The 22,656-nt window shown below is 39.9% G+C and overlaps 2 protein-coding genes across 9 annotated transcripts in view; one reads left to right on the top strand and one right to left on the bottom strand.

Moving 5' to 3' along the window:
* The window catches only part of RAB2B (RAB2B, member RAS oncogene family), a 16,957-nt gene extending 9,017 nt beyond the window's left edge, over window positions 1-7,940 (bottom strand). For 3 of the 6 annotated variants that reach the window (XM_027083656.1, XM_027083660.1, XM_027083659.1), the window contains exons 1-3: window positions 7,583-7,820; window positions 7,246-7,317; window positions 4,798-4,865 (exon numbers count right to left, since the gene is read on the bottom strand). In XM_027083656.1, the coding sequence (XP_026939457.1) occupies window positions 4,798-4,865; window positions 7,246-7,317; window positions 7,583-7,628 (186 nt within the window). In that variant the 5' untranslated portion in view covers window positions 7,629-7,820. Of the gene's footprint in view, window positions 1-4,797; window positions 4,866-6,813; window positions 6,896-7,245; window positions 7,415-7,582 lie in introns of those variants that run through there. The other 3 variants (XM_027083658.1, XM_027083662.1, XM_027083661.1) reach the window with 3 other exon arrangements.
* On the top strand, window positions 7,920-22,656 carry TOX4 (TOX high mobility group box family member 4). 3 transcript variants are annotated; one of them, XM_027083651.1, is made up of 9 exons: window positions 7,920-8,038; window positions 8,249-8,317; window positions 15,336-15,578; window positions 16,473-16,733; window positions 17,081-17,311; window positions 18,730-18,810; window positions 19,183-19,926; window positions 20,912-21,075; window positions 21,729-22,656. In XM_027083651.1, exons 1-9 carry the CDS (start codon window positions 8,033-8,035, stop codon window positions 21,787-21,789), a joined length of 1,860 nt encoding a protein of 619 aa, XP_026939452.1. In that variant the 5' UTR covers window positions 7,920-8,032; the 3' UTR covers window positions 21,790-22,656. The 3 variants fall into 3 exon arrangements, with proteins under 3 accessions (XP_026939452.1, XP_026939454.1, XP_026939453.1); XM_027083653.1 differs by lacking the exon at window positions 7,920-8,038 and adding an exon at window positions 13,826-14,028 and having other exon boundaries at window positions 8,247-8,317; window positions 21,729-22,190; XM_027083652.1 differs by lacking the exons at window positions 7,920-8,038; window positions 8,249-8,317 and adding an exon at window positions 14,044-14,673 and having other exon boundaries at window positions 21,729-22,190.

Below are 22,656 nucleotides of genomic sequence, written 5' to 3'. Positions count from 1 at the left end.
AACTAGAGAGAGAAAACCCACAGGCCACAACCAGAAAGAAGCCCGCACGCCACAACAAAAGATCCCGCATGCTGCAGTGAAGATCCCTCATGTCACAACTAAGACCCGACACAGCCAAAAATAAATAAATATAAAAATATATATTTAAAAAAAGAAATCATACAAATGTTTTAATGAGTTGCATACCTATTAGAACAACAAAATCCAAAAATAATTTTAAAAAGTTTGTTGGTAATATTAACAAAACTTTAAGATTTAAAACATGCTTTTTCCCTCCAAGAGTTCACTTAAATTTTATTTATCCTCTAATGGTTTTACGTCTTAAATTATTTGATTCCTGTTTTTCTTTTTTTCTTTTTTTTTTTTTGCTGTACACGGGCCTCTCACTGCTGTGGCCTCTCCCGTTGTGGAGCACAGGCTCCGGATGCACAGGCTCAGCGGCCATGGCTCATGGGCCCAGCTGCTCCGTGGCATGTGGGATCTTCCCAGACTGGGGCACGAAACTGTGTCCCCTGCATCGGCAGGTGGACTCTCAACCACTGCGCCACCAGGGAAGCCCCCCTGTTTTGCTTTTATCTTACTTTTTCTCGTCTTCTGCTATGGTTGAAAGCTTCCTTCCTTGTGGCCTTCTAGGAACTAAAACAGAAAGTCTGAGGGAGGCCTGTGTTATGGTTGAATCATATGGCAGCATTTAACTTTAGCAGATGAAAATACTTCCAGTGGGCCATCAGAAATGCTTTTTAAAATCAAATCACTTTAAATCTCAAATAAACAATCTAACCCTACACTTAAAACAACTAGAGAAAGAAGAACAAAGAAACCCAAAGTCAGTACAAGGAAAGAAATCATAAAAATCAGAGCAGAAATAAATGAAATAGAAATGAAGAAAACAATAGCAAAGATCAATAAAACTAAAAGCTGTTTTTTTGAGAAGATAAAATTGATAAACCCTTAGCCACACTCATAAAGAAAAAAATGGAGAGGATGCAAATCAATAAAATTAGAAATGAAAAAGGAGAAATCACAACCGATACTGCCGAAATACAAAGGATTATAAGAGACTACTACAAACAATTATATGCCAATAAAATGGACAACCACAAAGAAATGGACAAATTCTTAGAAAGGTACAATTTTCCAAGACTGAACCAGAAAGAATTAGAAAATATAAACAGACCTATCACAAGTAATAAAATTGAAACCATAATTAAAAATATTCCAACAAACAAAAGTCCAGGGCCAGATGGCTTCACAGGCAAATCCTATCAAACATTTAGAGGGAAGAGCTAACACCCATCCTTCTCAAACCCTTCCAAAAAATTGCAGAGGGAGAAACACTCCCAAATTCATTCTACAAAGCCACCATCACCCTGATACCAAAACCAGAAAAAGATACCACAAAAAAAAGAAAATTATAGACCAATATCACTGATGAACATAGATGCAAAAATCCTCAACAAAATACTAGCAAACAGGATTCAACAATACATTAAAAGGATCATACACCATGATCAAGTGGGATTTATCCCAGGGATGCAAGGATACTTCAATATATAGCAAATCAATCAATGTGATACACCACATTAACAAATTAAGGAATAAAAACCATATGATCATCTCAATAGATGCAGAAAAAGCTTTCGACATAATTCAACACCTGTTTATGATAAACACTCTCCAGAAAATGGGCATAGAGGGAAACTACCTCAACATAATAAAGGCCACAAATGACAAACCCACAGTAAGCATCATACTCAATGGTGAAAAACTGAAAGCATTTCCACTAAGATCAGGAATAAGACAAGGATGCCCACTCTTGCCACTCTTATTCAACATAGTTTTGGAAGTCCTAGCCACAGCAATCAGAGAAAAAAAAGAAATAAAAGGAATACAAATTGGAAAAGAAGAAGTAAAACTGACACTGTTTGCAGATGACATGATACTGTACATAGAAAATCCTAAAGATGCCACCAGAAAACTACTAGAACTAATCAATGAATTTGGTAAGGTTACAGGATACAAAATTAATGAACAGAAATCTCTGGCATTCCTACACACCAACAATGAAAAATCAGAAAGATAAATTAAGGAAACACTCCCATTTACCACTGCAATAAAAAGAATAAAATACCTAGGAATAAACTGCCTAAGGAGGTGAAAGATTTGTACTCAGAAAACTATAAAACACTGATGAAAGAAATCAAAGATGACATAGACAGATGGAGAGACATACCATGTTCTTGGATTGGAAGATTCAATATTGTGAAAATGCCTATACTACCCAAAGCAATCTACAGATTCAATGCAATCCCTATCAAACCACCAGTGGCATTCTTCACAGAATTAAAGAAAAATTTTTACAATTCGTATGGAAACACAAAAGACCTCAAATAGGCAAAGTAATCTTGAGAAAGAAAAACTGAGCTGGAGGAATCTGGCTTCCTGACTTCAAACTATACCACAAAGCTACAGTAATGAAGACAGTATGGTACTGGCACAAAAACAGAAATATAGATCAATGGTACAGGATAGAATGCCCAGAGATAAACCCACACACATATGGTAACCTAATTTACTACAAAGGAGGCAAGAACATACAATGGAGAAAAGACAGCCTCTTCAGTAAGTGGTGCTGGGAAAATTGGACAACTACATGTAAAACAATGAAATTAGAACACTACCTAACACCATACACAAAAATAAACTCAAAATGGATTAAAGGGCTTCCCTGGTGGCACAGTGGTTGAGAGTCCACCTGCCGATGCAGGGTACATGGGTTCGTGTCCTGGTCCGGGAGGATCCCACAACAGTGAGAGGCCCACGTACCGAAAAAAAAAAAAAAAAAGGATTAAAAACCTAAATGCAAGACCAGACACTATAAAACTCTTAGAGGAAAACATAGGAAAAACACTCTTTGACATAAACCACGGCAAGATCTTTTTGACCCACCTCGTAGAGTAAAGGAAATAAAAACAAAAATAAACAAATGGGACCTAATGAAACAAAAGCTTTTGCACAGCAAAGGAAACCATGAACAAGACAAAAAGACAACCCTCAGAATGGGAGAAAATGTTTGCAAATGAACAATAGACAGAGGATTAATCTCCAAAATATACAAACAGCTCATGGAGCTCAATATCAAAAAAACAAACAATCCAATTAAAAAACGGGTGGAAGACCTAAATGGACATTTCACCAAGGAAGACATACAGATGGCCAAGAGGCACATGAAAAGATGCTCAACATCACTAATTACTAGAGAAATGCAGATCAACACTACAATGAGGTATCACCTCACACCAGTCAGAATGGCCATCATCAAAAAATCTAGAAACAATAAATGCTGGAAAGAGTGTGGTGAAAAGGGAACCCTCCTGCACTGTTGCTGGGAATGTGAATTGATACAACCACTATGGAGAACAGTATGAAGGTTTCTTAAAAAACTAAAAATAGAACTACCATATGACACAGCAATCCCACTACTGGGCATATACCCTGAGAAAACTATAATTCAAAAAGAGACATGTCCCACAATGTTCATTGCAGCACTATTTACAATAGCCAGGAAATGGAACCAATCTAAATGTCCATCAACAGATGAATGGATAAAGAAGATGTGGCACATGTATACAATGGAATATTACTCAGCCATAAAAAGAAATGAAATTGAGTTATTTGTAGTGAGGTGGATGGACCTAGAGTCTGTCACACAGAGTGAAGTAAGTCAGAAAGAGAGGAACAAATACCGAATGCTAACACATATATATGGAATCTAAAAAAAAAAAAAGTGGTACTGATGAAACTAGTTGCAGGGCAAGAATAAAGATGTAGACATAGAGAATGGACTTGAGGACACAGGGAGTGGGAAGGGTAAGCTTGGACGAAGTGAGAGAGTAGCATTGACATATATACACTACCAAATGTAAAACAGCTAGTGGGAAGCAGCCGCATAGCACAGGGAGATCAGCTCAGTGCTTTGTGAGGACCTAAAAGGGTGGGATAGTGAGGCTGGGAGGGAGATGCAAGAGGGCGTATGCATATGGCTGATTCACTTTGGTGTACAATAGAATCTAACACAGTATTGTGAAGCAATTATACTCCAATAAAGATATTAAAAAAAAATCAAATCACTTTACTTCTTAATCTCAATCCAAGTTCCTGAACCAAAGTTTGTGAGCCAATAAGCTAGAAAGAGTGAGCAGTTCAATCTGGGTTGGTGTGCATCAGTCTGAGGTATCTTTTTCCATCCCCAGTAAAAAAAAAATCTGAAGCAGCAAAGAATTAAGATGGAGATAAAGAGAATTAACAACTTTCTAATCTCCCCCAAATGGAAGCATCAGATTATATATAGTTTCAAGATATATAATCCATTCCTACAAAGTCAGATAGGCTCATTTCCTAAGAATCAAAATGCATTCCAAAGTAAAATACAAATGAATTTGGGATTTTTTTTTTTTTTGGCCGTGCCACGTGGCTTGGGGGATCTTAGTTCCCTGATCAGGGATTGAACCTGGGCCCTTGCAGTGAAAGCACAGAGTCCTAACCACTGGACTGCCAGGGAATTCCCCAACTTGGGATTATGTAATCAATATTTTTACTAGAGCAAACTCATATATTATTTGGGTAATTTAAAACAAAAAGATATGGCATTCAGAATTTGCAACTGTAACAGATGGAAGTGAAAGCTTCCCTATCTCTTTGATTTCACTCTTCTACTACTCTGATCTCCACCATTAACCCCACCATCATAGCCCTTTGCCCCTGCATCAGGACTAAAGTATTTTTGTTTCCTCTCACCGTATCCCAGATTTGCAGTTTGATTTGTTTTCCATCAATGTTGACCATACGGGCCCCAAACTCCACACCTGTCAGTGAAAACCGCGAGAAAGAATGAACAACAGCCATGTTGAATGAGAGGTTCATGCTTTTCCTCAATGTGCTAAAGACTCATCCTCTGTCTGCACTTAGTACCACTAAGCACATTACAGCTGCCTATTTGCTCCAATTCATTTTGTGCTCCTTGAAGTTTTACTTACCTTCTAGAATTAAAAACTGTGCTCTAGATAATGACCTTGGAAATATAACCAAAAAGCAGATATGGGGATAAAACTAATAAATCAAGGAAAAGGTGAATAAAATTTTAGCATTATTATTTAATGCTTAAATGTTATTAGGTAATGTTTAAGTTTGTAACTTTTTTAAAAACTTATAAAAATTTTGAAAATATTTCCTAATATTTTCTCAAAGTCACTCTCTAGTCCTCTATATGAAACAATATTTCTTTTTGCAATTCTAGAATTTTTGTTTTAGAAAAGCACCTATCTAAGAAGTAGGTTCTCAAGAATGAAACATTTCAGGTCTCCAATAATTCCCAGAGTTCACTGGAAAACAGCCTTCCTCCTAGGAGTTTGGAAACAGTCTGATGAAGATTTTGGTTTACCTGGCGTTCAGCTTCTTTCAAGGTTATGTCAGGACAAAACTTAAAAATTGAAGATTACTTACATTAAAATTACTTGATGATAAGTCAAACAATTTGTCCTATTTTCTATTTTTATACAGTATTTTACTCCAGGACTTCTGATTTCCAAGTAAGAAAGAGCACTAATCTAGCTTCTGCTATTCAGTGGCCCCAGGCACAGTGTGACCAGAATCTCAACTCTAAAGTTCTGCAGTCAATAAGACAAATTAAAAAATTGCTTCTTACTACTCTGGACTGCTTCATCAAGAATAGTGATAGTTACTAAAAAAAAAAAGTCACTAATTTTGTTTTCTTTCTGGACAAGAAGAATGGAATTTCAGTGGGGAAGAATTAAAAAATAACACTTTTGTCCCCTTTTATGCAACTTCCTCTAATTACACAGAAACCTTCATATTTTGCACATATTTTCTATCTAACTGCCTTGTTTATCTTGGCACAGAAAACTGAATTCAGAAAGAAACACAGCCTATACTGGACTCTGGGAAAAACTTGATTGATCACTTCATTCCTCTGTTTCGAAACTTGTTTTGAAACTTACTCCCATTACCTTCAGGTGTTTCAAAATTTCATCCCTAATATATTCTCTAGCCTTATTTCTTCCCGCTCTCCACTTTAAATTCCATGCTCCAACCATATTAAATTACTTTCAGTTTTCCAAATGTAGCCTGATCTCTGTTATTCCTGAGCCTTTGCACATTTTATTCCTTCTTGCCCTGATCACTTTTCCCTCATCTCTACAACCCCTTTCCCTGGCAAACTCCTGCTCATTCTTCCATTTTCAGCCTCTCTTGATAGAGGTGGTACCTCTTTTCCCCTTTTGCAGTTGAAATTTACTTGTCATTATCTGCCCCCAGCCCCACCTCCTACACTGGACTTTCAATGTAGGCACAGTGTTTGCCTTGTTAAGCACTGTATCACTAGCACCTAGCACAGAGTAGTTGTGCACTTAATATTCATTTGCAAAAATATTTTCCTGTTGATACTATCCTCTAAATCCTTTTCTAACCTCATTAGGTATTTCTGAATAAGTCCTTTGGGATCAGTAGTAACTTAGACTTCCATAAGGTGTGACTTGGAAGTGGCAATATAGTAAGAATAGGAGCTAGGGATTTTATTCTGAAACTGCATCTGCATGGCAAGAAGACTAGTTTTACACATATATTTTGGGGGGGGCTGGAGTTATGGAGATTATGGGGAAAGGGTCGTTAAAGCCCCAGCAGGCCATGCCTTATCACAAATATGTGGAAGATGTTCATACTTCCTAGGATCACCAGTGTGTCTCTGAACTCTATCATTCTCTTTTCTTTAAAACAAAAGTTATTAGTTCCACGTACCTTTGAATTCTAAGTCTGGGACGGGTCTTCAATTTGCTTCCTCCTTTCCAACACACACACAAAATCTATATAGTAGTGATTACTTTGAAAAAACACATGTGAGGTTCGCACTAATTTACCGCAAAGCAAGGCGAGTTTTTTAATAGTTATGTTTCCGTGGGATTTTCCACAGACATACAAATTGCATTTGGGAAAACAAATCCTACAGTAACTAATCCATACCTCACGCTCATCTCTAAATTTAAAGTTACCTTTCAATTACTTACTCCCCATTTGTCAGCATTTGATTAGTCACACTTCACTAAACATAACTTTTAAATAGTTCAAAAACAGGGAGAGGTAACTTTTTACTTCGAACACCAAAGGCTGCTAACTTTCCACTTTAGTTCGCCATATTTCATAACCTATTCTAGGACAGGTACATGCATTTACCTATTGTGAGGTCGTGGACAGGCTGGAACCTCTTGTCTGTAAACTGCAGGAGCAGACATGACTTCCCCACACCTGAAAGAAGAGGACGCGCGTTCTAGGAGTTACGCCGCCCGGGTACAGTCCAGTGTCGGGGCATCCGGGACTCGGAAAGGGGAGCGGAGAGCCCAGAACCCAGAACCCCGAGCCCCGAGCCCCGAGTCCCGAGCCCCGCCCCCGGCCGCCCGCCCCGCCCCCGCTTCACTTAATCGCCCAGCCCACTGAATGAGCCCCGCCCCCAAGACCCGATTTCGGTGCTTCGAATCCCCGCCCCAGCTTGAGGGCTGTCGCCCCGGGTTACCTGTGTCCCCGATGATGATGTACTTGAAGAGATAAGCATAAGTCATGGTCCCGTTTCCTCTGGATTCCGGGTCCGCCCGACTTCTACAGCCCTTTACCTCCGGCCTCTCTAGCCACTCAGTCTATCGACCTCCGGCCCCTCTAGCCCAGATCACGTCTCTATTACTCTCCCTCGAAATCCTCTTTCGGTCGGAGCGACGGTAGTACCCAGATACCAGCTCCAGGGCCGTCTGTAACACTCCTACCTGCCATTATCCCACCAAGCTCCAGGGGGAGATAGCTAGCCTTTCAGTGCTCTCGGCCTTCCCGGGCTGACTCGCAACAGCCCCACGGCGCTCCTTCCAATCAGCGGAGAGCGACGCACGTCGTTGCGGAAATGACGGCAGTTCCGTGTCCAGTGGGGCGGTGGGAGCGATGAGGGCACTGAGACCGTGGTAGGCGTTGTGTGAAGATGGAGGTAGGTTCTTCAGAGTTAGAAGGCTGGCGAGAGAGCCTGGCTAACGGGGTTGAAGTAGAGGCGGGAAGCCGGGCGGAGAGGCTGCTGACGGGAGGGGAGAGAGAGCAGGGTTTGGGGAGTGATGTCATAATGTCGGGGTCAGAATCTGTCGCTCCGAGCCAACTCCCTGCTTCCCCTAACTTATCCCCGCGGCTTTCTTTTGGTTTCCAGTTTCCCGGAGGAAATGACAATTACCTGACGATCACAGGGCCCTCGCACCCCTTCCTGTCAGGGGCCGAGGTGAGCACGAGCTGCCGACGCTGCGGGGGGGAGGGCGTGAGGCAGCGGCGGGGCCGGGTGGTGGGGAGGAGAGCGCGGACGCCAGGGGCCGGGTGTTGGGAACGGGGTCCGCGATTGATGTTTGGAGAAAAGTGGCAGCTGCCTCCACAGGCTATGAGGACCATGGAGATGGCCCGGGAAGCTGCTGTCATCAGAAAAGTAGGACGTTGGAAAAGACCGAACCTATTTCAGACTGATCTGGATTGGAATACAGAGTGGAATTGTCTCCTTTCGTGGAGGAGAAATAACTACAATAATCTTGGGAGATCGCAGCGGGGAGAAATTGTTTAAGCCAAAGAAATTTGAGACAGGGAAGGAATTTACCTACCAGAGGTTAACTGTGGAATGTGTTCATTTTTAAAACATACTTTGTTGAAGGGGTCTTTGTTTCATTTAAATTTCCTACCCAGTGATTTTTGGAAAAGTTAATAGTTATGTTTACTTACATGGTGTTAGCTTGTTTTGCTAGTGACAGGATGAAAGGAAATAGTTGCCAGAAAACATGAAGGGAGTTGAGTAGACCATGCATTTCTTTTTTTTGAATAAATTTATTTATTTTACTTATTTTTGGCTGCGTTGGGTCTTCGTTCCTAAGTACAGGCTTTCTCTAGTTGCGGCGAGCGGGGCTACTCATCTTTGCGGTCCGCGGGCTTCTCATTGCGGTGGCCTTTCTTGCTGTGGAGTACGGGCTCTAGGGTGTACGGGCTTCAGTAGTTGTGGCGCGCGGGCTCTAGAGTGCAGGCTCAGTAGTTGTGGCGCACGGGCTCAGTAGTTGTGGTGCACGGGCTTAGTTGCTCCACGGCATGTAGGATCTTCCCGGACCAGGGCTCGAACCCGTGTCCCTTGCATTGGCAGGCAGATTCTCAACCACTACGCCACCAGGGAAGTCCCTAGACCATGCATTTCTGTTTGTCAGTGACTCAGAGTTTGGGCAGGTTACTTCACCCTTGTATGTCACAAGTTTCCCCAGCTGTCAGATGGCTGTAATAATAGTTTTTTATGATGATGTGAAGTAGAAGTAACGATCATGGTGAGGTCCTTTAGTATTCGTGGAAGAGTTTTAGTTGAAATATTGTCGTAAGTGTATCATTTGCTTAGGCAAGGCAAAAGAGTAAGATGGAACAGAGAAATAAATTTTTCGGTCTTTGAGAAACTGAAGTCTTGAACTTTGTACTATCTTTTGAGGATTTTAGTTTTTTTTAAAAAACGTTGTGTAAACCATTTTCATCAGTGTTTTGTATCTAGAATTATCAATTGCTGTTGAATGAACTTATAACAAAAGTTAATGTTTTCGTGGATGAGAATTAGATTAGCAAGGAGCATTTGCTATTTTTAAACTGCTTTATCCTGATTACTATTCATTATTATTCTTCTAAGCCCGGGAAAGTGTGAATCAGATAAGCAGCAAATTTAGAAACAATATAAAACAAAAATCTGTTTGATGCTTTGCTGTCTCTTTGCTAGTTTCTTCTGAGTGATATCTCCATGGTTTAATTTCACTGTTTGGAGTGCTGTAAATTTCACATTGGGCTCATCCACATGAAAACGCATCATTGCCAATTTCTTCTGAATCAGGTCTCCACATTTAAATTTCTTTTTTTATATTTATTTATTTATTTATGGCTGCGTTGTGTCTTCATTGCTGCGCGAGAGCTTTCTCTAGTTGCAGCGAGCGGGGCTACTCTTTGTTGCAGTGCTGGGCTTCTCTTGTTGCGGAGCACGGGCTCTAGGCGTGCAGGCTCTAGAACACAGGCTCAGTAGTTGTGGCTCATGGGCTTAGTTACTATGCGGCATGTGGGATCTTCCGGACCAGGGCTCAAACCCGTGTCCCCTGCATTGGCAGGCAGATTCTTAACCACTGTGCCACCAGGGAAGTCCTTAAATTTCTTTATTTAGAGTGTTGTAAATTTCACACTGGGCTCATCAAGAAACTTTCCGGGTTTGAGTCTATCCTTTGTTTTTGCTTTTATGACTTTAAGAAATGTTTTAAAAAACTATTTTGCCAAGAAGCTCGTAACTAAATTTCAGTGGATTCCTTTAGCCTAGAGCCCTGTCAGTGTTAACATTTCTCCTTGTCATTACAACTTCTTCACCTTTCTTTCCCGCCTTGTTTGTTTGGTTTTGTTGTTGTTGTTTCAGTTTTTTAATTTGTTTTTCCTTTATTTCAATTGGTTTGCGGTTTTTGTTTTTTCTGGTCTTACTGTGAGCCACCCCAAATATATCTTAGAACTAGATAAAGGTAATTAAAAAAATTTTTTTCTTTTAGAAGAGTAAGTTTTAGAGTTTTCTTGCAAGAAAAAGAAATGTCCACAAAAGTAATAACCATAAAAAAGTTGAAAAATTGGACTTCATTGAAATTAAGAACCTTTTTTTTTTTTTTTGGTTGCACCATGCGGCTTGTGGGATCTTAGTTCCCTGACCAGGGATCAAACCTGGCCCTGGCAGTGAGAGCACCGAGTGCCAACCACTGGACTACCAGGGAATTCCCGAAATTCACAGACTGGGAGAAGATATTTTAATACATGTATCTGGCTCATATTCAGAATATATTCAAATACTTCTGCAGAATAAAATAAAGAATCCCATTTTAACATGGGCAAAATATTTAAACTCGCACCTCAGGGCTTCCCTGGTGGCGCAGTGGTTGAGAATCTGCCTGCCAATGCAGGGGACACGGGTTCGAACCCTGGTCTGGGAAGATCCCACATGCCATGGAGCAACTAAGCCCCTGTGCCACAACTACCAAGCCTGTGCTCTAAAGCACGCAAGCCACAACTATTGAAACCCACGTGCCACAACTACTGAAGCCCATGCGCCTAGTGCCCGTGCTCTGCAACAAGAGAAGCCACCGCAATGAGAATCCCACGCACTGCAACGAAAACCCAACGTGGCCAAAAATAAATAAATTTAAAAAAATAAAATAAATAAACTTGCACCTCACAAGAAAGGATATCCAAATTGTCATTAGGCATATGAAAAAGTGTCATTGTCATCGTCACTCATTAGGGAAATGCCAATTAAAATCACAATGAGATACCATTTCACACCCATCAGAATGTTGAAAATTTAAAAGACAATTCCAGGAGTTGGCAAGGATATAGATAACTCTTAATCATTGCTGGTGAGAGTGTAAATTGATTCAGCTTCTTTGGAAAACTAGCAGTATCTACTAAAGATAAACATATACCTACCCTGTAACCTGGTAATTCCACTCCTTGATATATACGTAAGAGAAATGAGTGCATATACTAACCGAAATATGTTCACAGCAACTTTATTTATATAGCTAAACAGTGGAAACAAAACCAGATGTCTATAAACTAATTTGTTAAAAGGAATGCAACACAGCAATAAAAAAGCATGAACTACTAATAAATGCAACCTGGGTGATCTCAAAAATATATTACTGAGTAAAAGAAGCCAGACAAAAAAGGGTAGACACTATAATAGTTCTTTTTTTTTTGGCGGGGGGTGGCGGACGGTGCACCTGACAGCATGCGGGATCTTAGTTCCCTGAGCAGGGATCAAACCTGTGCCTCCTGCAGTGGAAGCGTGGACTCTTAACCACTGTACTGCCAAGGAAGTCCCCATGAGTTCATTTTTTAATGAAGATCAAGAATAGACAACACTAAACTATGCTGATGGAGATCAGAATACTGCTACCTGTTGTGGAAGGGAGGGAGTATTGACTAGGAAGGAGCATGAGAAAATCTTTTAGAGTGATGGAAATGTTCTGTATCTTTATCTGGGTGGTAGTTAATTGGGTGTTTACGTATGTAAAAATTCATTGGGCCATACACTTAAAATTTATGTGCTTTACATAAGTTATGCCTCAGTAAAATAAGAAATAATAATAATTTTTTAAAAGTACATGTCCAGAGAGGAAGGCTTAGCATTTATTACAGCATTGCTTGAGATAGGAAAGCTGTATAATCTGAAGGGAGTTTAATCTTTCTGTTTCTCCTGTTTAGGCTGGCACTTAAATAATGATATTGTGCTTTGAGCACTCTGGGGAAATAAGTTATAAAGATAACTATCCTTAGTTAGGAAAAGTAATCATTAGAACCAGTTAATGATTTCAGGCTGAATAGTTAAAATTTTCACTACTGTATTAGTTTTTAAAAACAATTAAACTATTTTAATAATCTGTAGTACCGGGGTAATGTTGAATAAATAGGTGTTTGATTAAAATAAATTTCCTTAAAATGAATAATCTACACAAGAAAGTACTTAAAGAAATACTGGATTGTGTGCTTTGATATAGAGGAATGTGAAAAGATAGGGAAATGGTATTTTTTTATATTTTGGTTCTCTCAATGCTAAGCATCCTTGCTTATAAAATGTAATTCCCAAACTGCTTTCTTCCTCATAAAGGCCCAGGAATTTAACAGAGAAGGAAACAAAAGCTGAGTTGAGAAGGTAGTGGTATCATGTTCCTATTTCCACCTTCTGTGTCCAAATCATTTATTTTTACTTTAATATTTGCTACAGTTTTATCTTTATTTTATGTTTGACAATCTAGAGTATGATTTAGTTATGTGGTGAATCCACTAAAATAAAATAACTTTAGATATTGGATTTACCTATAATCTTACAGATAACTTGTGGTAGTAAAAGATTTAGAGTGGATCTCTATTCTAGTGTGTGTGTGGTTTACCTTTCTGTATTCTTGATCATTACCATTATTTTACTCTTCTTTTTTAAAGGAAGAAACAAATAAAACAAAATAAAAAAAAACACCATTAAAGCCACAGATACTGAATAACAAAGCTGTTTGCACATTCCAGGGGGTGGTACATAGAAAGAATGTCTTGTTAATTGGTTACTATGGAATCTCTACATGTCTGGTTTTTTAGTGTACTCCATGAGAGTGCTCCAGATAGTTTATGAGGGCTGGTCCTTTGCAGAACACTGGTCTCCTGTTTTGGATATGAGTTTTTATTCTTTTTCAGTTCTCATTAATAGTATCATTTTCATATCTTGGCAGAGTTGCTTTTTTATTGTGGTAAGCAGAATAGGATAGTCATTTTTTGCTTTACTTTTGCTGTATCCTCTTAAAAAATTGTACACCACTATTATACAACTATAAATCTAGTACAGTAAATGTTTCCCCGGGTCCTTTTTCCTGCCCCTGTAACTTTTGTTTGTTTGCATGAGAATTTGGTAAAAATCTTTGTACTCTTCTTCCTGAAAAATGAGCACATGAACTTAAACTGAAATCTCAGAAAAAAATCATGGACCTGAAGTTAACAACTTCCACACAATAACAAAAATGAGTTGTGTACTGAGAAAAGTTCAGTTCTTGGGGAGAGTTTTAGTTTTTCCTAAAGAATTGTCTGCTCCCATGCTCTTTATGTATGCTCCTCTCATGTTATATCACAAATTTTTACCATGCTAAGTAAAATAGTAAGGCTCTTGGAGGAGGAAAATATAGAAATGAAGCTATATACATATCTTTTTGTCGTTTAGGAAACTTCTCTCAGTGTGATGTGATTTCAGAGAAATCAAGCATTTCACAGGCATGCTCTTTCTCCCTGGTTTTACTAGCTGGAAATATTCTTTCTAGCAAAATTTAAAAATGCTGATATTAGTGAGACCCTTTCTGGGTTTGGAAAAGTCTTGAGGAATTCCTAAAGAATGCTTTACTTAATCATGAAAAAACCCCCGAAACTGTGAGTACCTATTTAATTTGATCTGAATCAGTTGGTATTTACTGTGCCATGTGACAAGGTTGATAGAATTTAAAGTTTCTAAAATTCCAGCAATCTGTGGTAATTGGTTGGGGCAGGTGTTAAGTTAAATAATTAGGATATTAATATTATCATTAAGCAGTTATATATATCAGGCCATGTGATAAAGTTTTGTATACTAAATCCCACAAATCCTCATAATAACCATATAAGGAGATTACCATTACAAGTCCCATTTTATAGATGAGGAAAATCCATTCAAGGTCATATAGTAAATGGCAGAGAAGGGACTTGAACCCAGATCTCTGTGACACCAAAGTCTCTTGCCATTATTAAGGCTCTGTTGCTGCAGATGCTGCCATTTTAGTATTTTAGTGTCAAAAGGAACCATAACATTTAATGTATCTTAGGTCAGACATTGGTCTGTAGCTCCGTAAATTGTGGCGTCATTCAGAATAGAAATAGTATATTATTATTGTAGTTGGACTCAGAGGAAGGATTTGGGTCTTCACCTGGAATAATTTTTTTCTTCCTTTCTTGCAGAAAGTCTTGTTCAGAGCAAGACAGGAATGTGTTCAGGAACTGTTAGAGAACCAGTTTGCCCTCTGGCTATATCTCTTAATGAAGGTTTTTCTCCTCACTCTTATCCTTATCTTAGCATTGTTGGGTTTTCCAAAAATCTTGTACACATGGAAATCTTATTTGTTGTTAGTATCGTGATTTCTAAAATGGAGAAGTGGTAGGAAACTCTTAAGTGCATATATTTTAGAGGGGCATAAAGTTCCCATGATCCTTTTAGGATCTGCTTCAAAGGAACCTAAAACAACAGTCAAAGTATAATTGTCTAGTTGACAATGAATTTCTGTGGTCTAACAGTTCAGGTGTAGTAAGTATTAAATAACTGCTGTCTATTAGAATAGAGAGATTTTAAGCATCATAGCTAAACAGGTTATAAAGGTTGGGTCCCTACTAATGGTGCTGAAAGAATCATTCATTAGACAAATAGGCAAAATAGTTTAGGACAACCAAGATGGTAAAGGTAGAAAAGAGAGAAAAGAACTGAAAATTGTGATTGATGTTGGCAGCCTTGTATGTGACATATGGCCAAAGATATGAGGAAGATTTATTTGTAAAATTAAATAGGTCCTAGGAAATTGATAACAGAAATGGGATCCAGGCCAAAAAGAGGTACACTGAGAATCTCCAGTACTCAGCCATGTTCTTCACTTAGTAGTATGCAGTTCCTCCTCTTCCCACTAAGTCTTTTTCCCTTTTTTTCCTCCCTACAGACGTTCCATACACCAAGCCTGGGTGATGAAGAATTTGAAATCCCCCCTATCTCCTTGGATTCTGATCCCTCACTGGCTGTCTCAGATGTGGTTGGCCACTTTGATGACCTGGCAGACCCTTCCTCCTCTCAGGATGGCAGCTTTTCAGCCCAGTATGGGGTCCAGACATTGGACATGCCTGTGGGCATGACCCATGGCTTGATGGAGCAGGGCGGGGGGCTCCTGAGTGGGGGCTTGACCATGGTAAGGGGCAAGACATTATCAGGCTTACCCAAGCTCATGGGCATGGTGTTAGGGGAGACATAAGTAACTCTATTCCCTGCTACACTTGGGTAGTATTTATTTTCCATTCTTCTGGCTAAAGGCTCACCAACAAAGACCTCGTTTCCCCTGAATAAGTGAGATGTATCATCTGAATCAATTTTACTTGAAAACTGGTTTAAAATTGTAAGATGTCCAGTGTTAACCCTGAAATGAAAATGATTTATTGGGATTTTTGAAAGAAAAGTTTTTTCCCTACTACTATGGCTTTCATATCCTAGGATTCAAGTGTGAGTGTGATTGCTGGCATGCTGAGGGATGTATTCAAAAAACTGTCTGAACCAAAAGTATTAATTGTGGATTAGTATGTGTTATAAATCAGTGTATTTGGGCTTCTAGCACATCTCATTAGTAGCACATCTTCACCCACTGTACTTGATGCCAAACATCTCTAACATTGCCCTTATGCACTCTGATTTGCCTGTGTATTGCAGCTTTAAGAGCCGTTATTTAGGAGGGTACAGGGAGAAAGTTTTTCATTCCCCTGTGTGTCATCACTCTCTCTAGATTACTGAATAACTTACTTGCTCTTTAAATTAACTTGTCCAAAATTATGACTTCTTTGGTTATTTTTAGTTATTTTGGAATAGGCCTTTGAGTACAAAGAAGTGACTTAGTACTCAATTTGTAATTTCTGTACTTTATTAAAAAGCTTAATATGTTTTATATGTAGACAAATTATTTGATCTTTGTTTAAATGATGATACTTTCTGGGTAAGCAGAGGGTTTATAAATTGTCCTGAATTCCGGTGGGGGGGAAGGGAAGGGTAGTGCTTTTTGTATTTAGTGTTTAATTAGTCCTTCTGCTTCTCTCAGGACTTGGATCATTCTATAGGAACTCAGTATAGCGCCAATCCACCTGTTACAATTGATGTACCAATGACAGACATGACATCTGGCTTGATGGGGCATAGCCAGTTGACCACCATTGATCAGTCAGAACTGAGTTCTCAACTTGGTTTGAGCTTAGGGGGTGGCACCATCCTGCCACCTGCCCAGTCACCTGAGGATCGTCTTTCAACCACACCTTCACCTACTAGTTCACTTCATGAGGATGGTGTTGAGGAATTCCGGAGGGTGAGGCATTCCCTGCTAAAATCAAATCTGCCATATTATTCTGGGATAAAACTCTTGACCTACAGCTCCTACTAAGTATTCTTTACTCCTGCCCTGCTGTCTCCTCTGCTCTTTTCTGGGTATGGGGTCCTGCCTCTCTAGTTATAGTTTATAATGCTCCTTCCAATCTCCATTCTTATTGGTCCTCACGTACTTTACTGTCTTAATCCTATTGCCTCTACTTTTAGCATTTCTGAGAATTCCATTCATGTGACTAGTTTACCCCATATAAAAGTCCTTTTCTTTCAGTTCTCCCGACATGATACTTCTCTTCTTCTTGTAATTCTCTCTCTTTCCCCCCCCCACAGCAACTTCCCAGCCAGAAGACAGTTGTGGTGGAAGCAGGGAAAAAGCAGAAGGCCCCAAAGAAGAGAAAAAAGAAGGATCCTAATGAACCTCAAAAACCAGTTTCAGCATATGCTTTATTCTTTCGTGACACACAGGCTGCCATCAAGGGACAGAATCCCAATGCCACTTTTGGGGAGGTTTCAAAAATTGTGGCTTCCATGTGGGACAGTCTTGGAGAGGAGCAAAAACAGGTGAGCAAATAACAAGGAACTAGTGGTTAGTGAATGTTCAAGTTTTAACTTCCTTATGTGTTCTTATTTCATATCAGCTCTTTGTTAATGGCATTCAAGATCATCCTTCATCTTAAAAGTTGCAGCCATACACTGAATCCCAAATACCCATCTAAATACTATAGGGAGTTCCCTGGTGGTCCAGTGGCCAAGACTCCATGCTCCCAATGCCGGGGGCCTGGGTTCAATCCCTGGTCAGGGAACTAGATCCCACATGCCACAACTAAGACCTGGTGCAGCCAAATAAATATTTAAATATTTAAAAAATAAATAAAAACAAATTTAAAAAAAAAATTATTATAAAAAACACTGAATCTAACTTTCTATGCCTTTTTTTTTATCTGTAAAATTAGGCTATTCTTTGGTGAATTGCATGCTGTAGCTAACTCTAAAATCCACAGCAAAGTTTGAATTTTTTCATTGGCCTCATATAAACTTGAGAACTATAGTTAACCTCCCTAAATTTAACCTGGATTAAACAAATGAAAATTGTGATACTACATGAATATAAGATACAGTTGAAATTGAAGATGGCTATAATTATCATTACACTACACTCCCCAGGTCGTCTTATTTCTTAACCACTGGACCACCAGGGAAGTCCCCAATTTATTATTTCTTATGATTCTGTAAATTGGTTGGGTGTTTTTCCTGGTGTTCTTACCTGGGCTCATTCCTACAGTGGTACCCAAACAACAGCTGGTATGGCTTATCAAGATGACCTTGCTCCCGTGCCTGGCAGTTGGTGCTACCTGTTGGCTGAAATGCCTTGGTTCTCTTTCACATGGTCTCTCATCCTCCAAATAGGCTAGACTGGCTTCTTTACACTATGGCAGAGTTAGAGCAGTATTCCAAGAGAACAAAAACAGATGTCCACAAGTTCTCTTTTTGTCAATTCAGCCACATTCTAATGGTTAAAGCAACTCACAGAGCTAGCCCAAATTCAAAGGAATGGGAAATAAGTTTCAGCTGTTGATGGAAGACTAGGTATGCGGCACAGGAAGAATTCTTGTGGCTATCATTGCAAACAGTTTAGCACATTTCCTTAAGGGAAAGTATACTGGTTAGACACAATCTCAGACTAAGCAGACTACTCATCTTATTGGGGGTCAGGATTTGTTCTGGTTACACAGATGTGAGCAAGGGTTGCTGTTGGCTTTAGAAGTGTAGCTATTCTGCAAGCCTACTGTTGATTGGCTGGCTTTCAGATGCATGGTCACTGGAAAGTCTGCCATGGTGGCTGTCTTGATTACTAGCTTTCAGGAGTTGTCAATATTTAGACTGAGATGAATTGTCTTTCATTGATGAATGATGTAGGATTATCAGTCTTTACTAGGAGTTTGTGGACTTTCTAAACAAACAGTCTGTCTTTCATGCAGGTATATAAGAGGAAAACTGAAGCTGCCAAGAAAGAGTATCTGAAGGCTCTGGCTGCTTATAAAGACAATCAAGAGTGTCAGGTAAGAAGATTGGGGTAGGTGGATATTTAAACCAATAAAAACATTTTTAAAGCTGTATATTAGCAATTATAAGAAGTAAATACCACCAAAAACCTGTGGAACCTATTAATAGTATATAGTTATTAAAAGCTCAAAAATATGTAACAGGTTTCCCATTTGTTTCCATCGTAAACCTTGCCAAACAGTCTGAGTTTATTTTCATTGTTTACTTTAGCCAGGCAGACACATGGCTGCTCTTTTTTCTTTCTTTCTCTTCGTACCCCCCGCCTCCCCAATCTGTGATGTACCTTTTCTTGGGAGGTGATTAGAGTGAGGATGTCCTGGGGAAGAGAATAAATCTCCTGATTTTTTTTTTTTTTGGTCTTCTTTTAGGCTACTGTGGAAACAGTGGAATTGGATCCAGCGCCCCCATCACAGACTCCTTCTCCACCTCCTGTGACTACTGCTGAGCCAGCCTCTCCAGCAGCAGCCTCAACAGAGCCCCCTGCCCTGTCTCCTTCCATTGTTGTTAACTCCACTCTTTCATCCTATGTAGCAAACCAGGCATCTTCTGGGGCTGGGGGTCAGCCCAATATTACCAAGTTGATTATTACCAAACAGATGTTGCCCTCTTCTATTACTATGTCTCAAGGAGGGATGGTTACCGTTATCCCAGCCACAGTGGTGACCTCCCGGGGGATCCAACTAGGCCAAACCAGTACAGCTACTATCCAGCCTAGTCAGCAAGCCCAGATCGTCACTAGGTCAGTGCTGCAGGCAGCAGCTGCAGCAGCAGCTTCCATGCAACTGCCTCCGCCCCGACTACAACCCCCTCCGTTGCAGCAAATGCCTCAGCCCCCGGCTCAGCAGCAAGTCGCCATTCTGCAGCAGCCTCCCCCGCTGCAGGCCATGCAGCAGCCCCCACCTCAGAAATTTCGAATCAATCTGCAGCAGCAGCCGCCGCCACTGCAGGTCAAGCTTGTGCCTCCACCCACTCTAAAAATGCAGACTACCTTGGTTCCACCACCTGTAGAAAGGAGTCCGGAGCGGCCTGTGAACAGCAGCCCTGAGACCCACACAGTGGAGGAAACCTCTCCTGAGACAATCTGTGAGATGATCACAGATGTAGTTCCTGAGGTGAGTCTCTGTTTTCAAGTATTTCCTCTAGACCAGTGAAAATGTGTAAGCATTTTTGGTTGATCTAATAAAAGCAGGGGTTGCTACTAGCATTTAATGCCTGGCACAACTAGGCGTATGAAATATCCTGTCAGTTCCCTGCAAGATACTCCGTAGTGTTCTTGGTGAGAAACATTAAGAGGGCCTCCTATCCTAGACTACTCCTTAACTAAGCAGAAGTAATACGGTAGTCAACTAAAGATATATCCTAAGCATAGAGTTATTTTTCAGGTGTCTTACCCAAGGATCCAAAGCTTTGGAGATAAATCCTTCCATTTCTCCCAAACCTTGACTGCTTGGCTTGATGTTTTTAAGTAAGGGGATGGGTAGGGAATACAGGTAGAAAAATTCAACTGGTTAGTATCATTGAGTCTTTTCAGAAACAAACAGATGCCAATTTACCCTAGTTTTAATTTGTACCTGACCAGTAGTCATTTTGAAATATGGGTCTGTTTGTGACTATAGTCCCACAATGAATGAAGCAGTCATTTTAAAGAAAAATACCACCCACCCCACCCCTTCAAAACCAGGAAACTATTAATCTCTAAGTTTTTTTCCTTTTTGCTAATGGCACCACGTTTTATCTTCTTAGTCTCTGATCTTAGTTGAGGTGACCCAACCTCTATTCACATTCTATTGATTTGATATTTTCAGAGGAATATTATTCAACTGTAGAATAAAGTCAGTGATGGGTAAAATTAAGATTAAACACTAGCAGTATGGCAGCATTCCCCTTATAGGAAGCATCTTCATGTCAATCTGCATGGCAAAATTCTAAAGCTGGATATAGAGAAGACCAAGAACTCACCTTCTTTTGGAAGTGTACCCCCATCTGTGAGGGACTGTAACATCTGTTGCTCTATTGGATCCTAGAGTTAATTTGACTAGCTGGCTAGCTAGGTAAGTAGCAATCCAATCCATCTTTGGTGCTCTCTCCCTCTCACAGGTTGAGTCTCCTTCTCAAATGGATGTTGAATTGGTGAGTGGGTCTCCTATGACGCTCTCACCCCAGCCTCGATGTGTGAGGTCCGGCTGTGAGAACCCTCCCGTTGTGAGTAAGGACTGGGACAATGAGTACTGCAGCAATGAGTGCGTGGTGAAGCACTGCAGGTGAGCTTACAGTTCCCCTTCTTATAATTCAAGTATGACTAAATAAACTGTGTTGGAAAACACAGTAACCCTGAGCATATAATCAGTACCACCTTACCTTTGGTAGAGTAGGTTGCTATATACATCTGATTGTAGAAGCTGCTAGAGAAGTTCCCCTGCTTAAAAAAAAGCTTACATTTGCCATGTAGATAAAGATGACATAATGAGCAGTTCACACTTTTCAGTTACATTACCTCTGTGTGTGCTCTTTAAAAATATGACACATCAAGCTGGTGGTGACTGAATCTTAGTTTAGCTTATCTCCTTAGTGCAAATCAGACCTCTTAGGGAATTAGAATTTGAGAAGGAATGGATAGGCGGTAAGTAGCACAATAAGGTGCTAAGTATAGGGGGAAAGGGAAGAAGTTCTGAAGATTTTCCCCATTTCCCCAATTTTCCTGAGATTGACCTACATCCATGAAACAAGGCATTGGTATTTCCTATCTCAAATCCTCCAAAGTAAATTAGGATTGCCTATACTTCTGACTCTTAGGCCCACTGCCTTTATATTCCTATTGGGTGATATATGTCAACCTATTTGTTTAAGACAAAGTTTTAAAAAGAATATATCTAGGCTGTAATTCTGAGTTTGTGTGTATCTTTTTCTTTCTTAGGGATGTCTTCTTGGCCTGGGTAGCCTCTAGAAACTCAAACACAGTAGTGTTTGTGAAGTAGTCCTGTTCTCCAAGCCAGTGAAGACTTACCTGCTGGGAACATGTCCACCGAGCCTGTTTTTAAAAAGACAAGCTGGGCTTCTGGTAGTGCCTGATCTCAACCCATGATGGTCCTTTATGTCCTTCACTTTACTCCCCTTTTGTCTCTCTTCTACAGGGGCCAGGCTATGGAGCAGGGCCATTGAGTTTGCTGGAATTGCTTTTTACTTTCACGTACAAGCAGAGATATCAGTGATAATAACAGGGGAAAGGGTGAAGGGCATATGAACAAGCAGAACATAGGGGTGGTGGCTAGGGGTGGGGAATTGTTTGAGGAAAACTTGTTGGTATAATTGTCATAGGACTTGCCTAAAATACTATTAAAATGATAGGATAATACTCAGCTTTGAGCCTAGGAGAAAACATCACTGTGTGCATCCATTTTAAAGGGGCTAAAAAAAGGCTGCATTAAAGGTTACCTCTTAAACAGGGAACTATTACTATCACATCTGCACATTAATTACTTTGAGAACAAAGGTTTTCAACATAGTAAGCACACTGGGCTGTAGAGAAAATAACATCACCTAGGAGCGTCTTTTATTTATTTCTCTGCAATATTTCTGTAGTCAACACTCTTATCTCAGTTATCACAGTTTATGAGTGCAAAAGGCAGAACTCTACATCCTTAATATAAGAGGTTTCACCAAAGTTTAAAGAAGTTGTGTTCACTTGTGTTTGATGAAGTATCTTTTGAAAGATAGGCCAGAGGTGTTTTCACTTATATAATATATAGGCTAATTCTCTGCATACTCTAGGCACTTATTTAAATTTAATGTAAGATGTGCTTATTTCACTTTCCTTGGAAATAAACGAATAATAGACTAGCAAA

This window comes from Aethalodelphis obliquidens, unplaced genomic scaffold (assembly GCF_003676395.1).
Source record: "Aethalodelphis obliquidens isolate GAN/ISIS:26980383/991018 unplaced genomic scaffold, ASM367639v1 scaffold51, whole genome shotgun sequence".
Lineage (NCBI taxonomy): Eukaryota > Metazoa > Chordata > Mammalia > Artiodactyla > Delphinidae > Aethalodelphis > Aethalodelphis obliquidens.
This window is presented reverse-complemented; position numbering and strand designations above follow the sequence as displayed.

Coding starts and splice junctions, on each gene's coding strand:
- TOX4 (XM_027083651.1), top strand. Junction 15,579..16,472: donor TGAGTGGGGGCTTGACCATG/GTAAGGGGCAAG, acceptor TGCTTCTCTCAG/GACTTGGATCATTCTATAGG. Junction 16,734..17,080: donor GTGTTGAGGAATTCCGGAGG/GTGAGGCATTCC, acceptor CCCCCCCCACAG/CAACTTCCCAGCCAGAAGAC.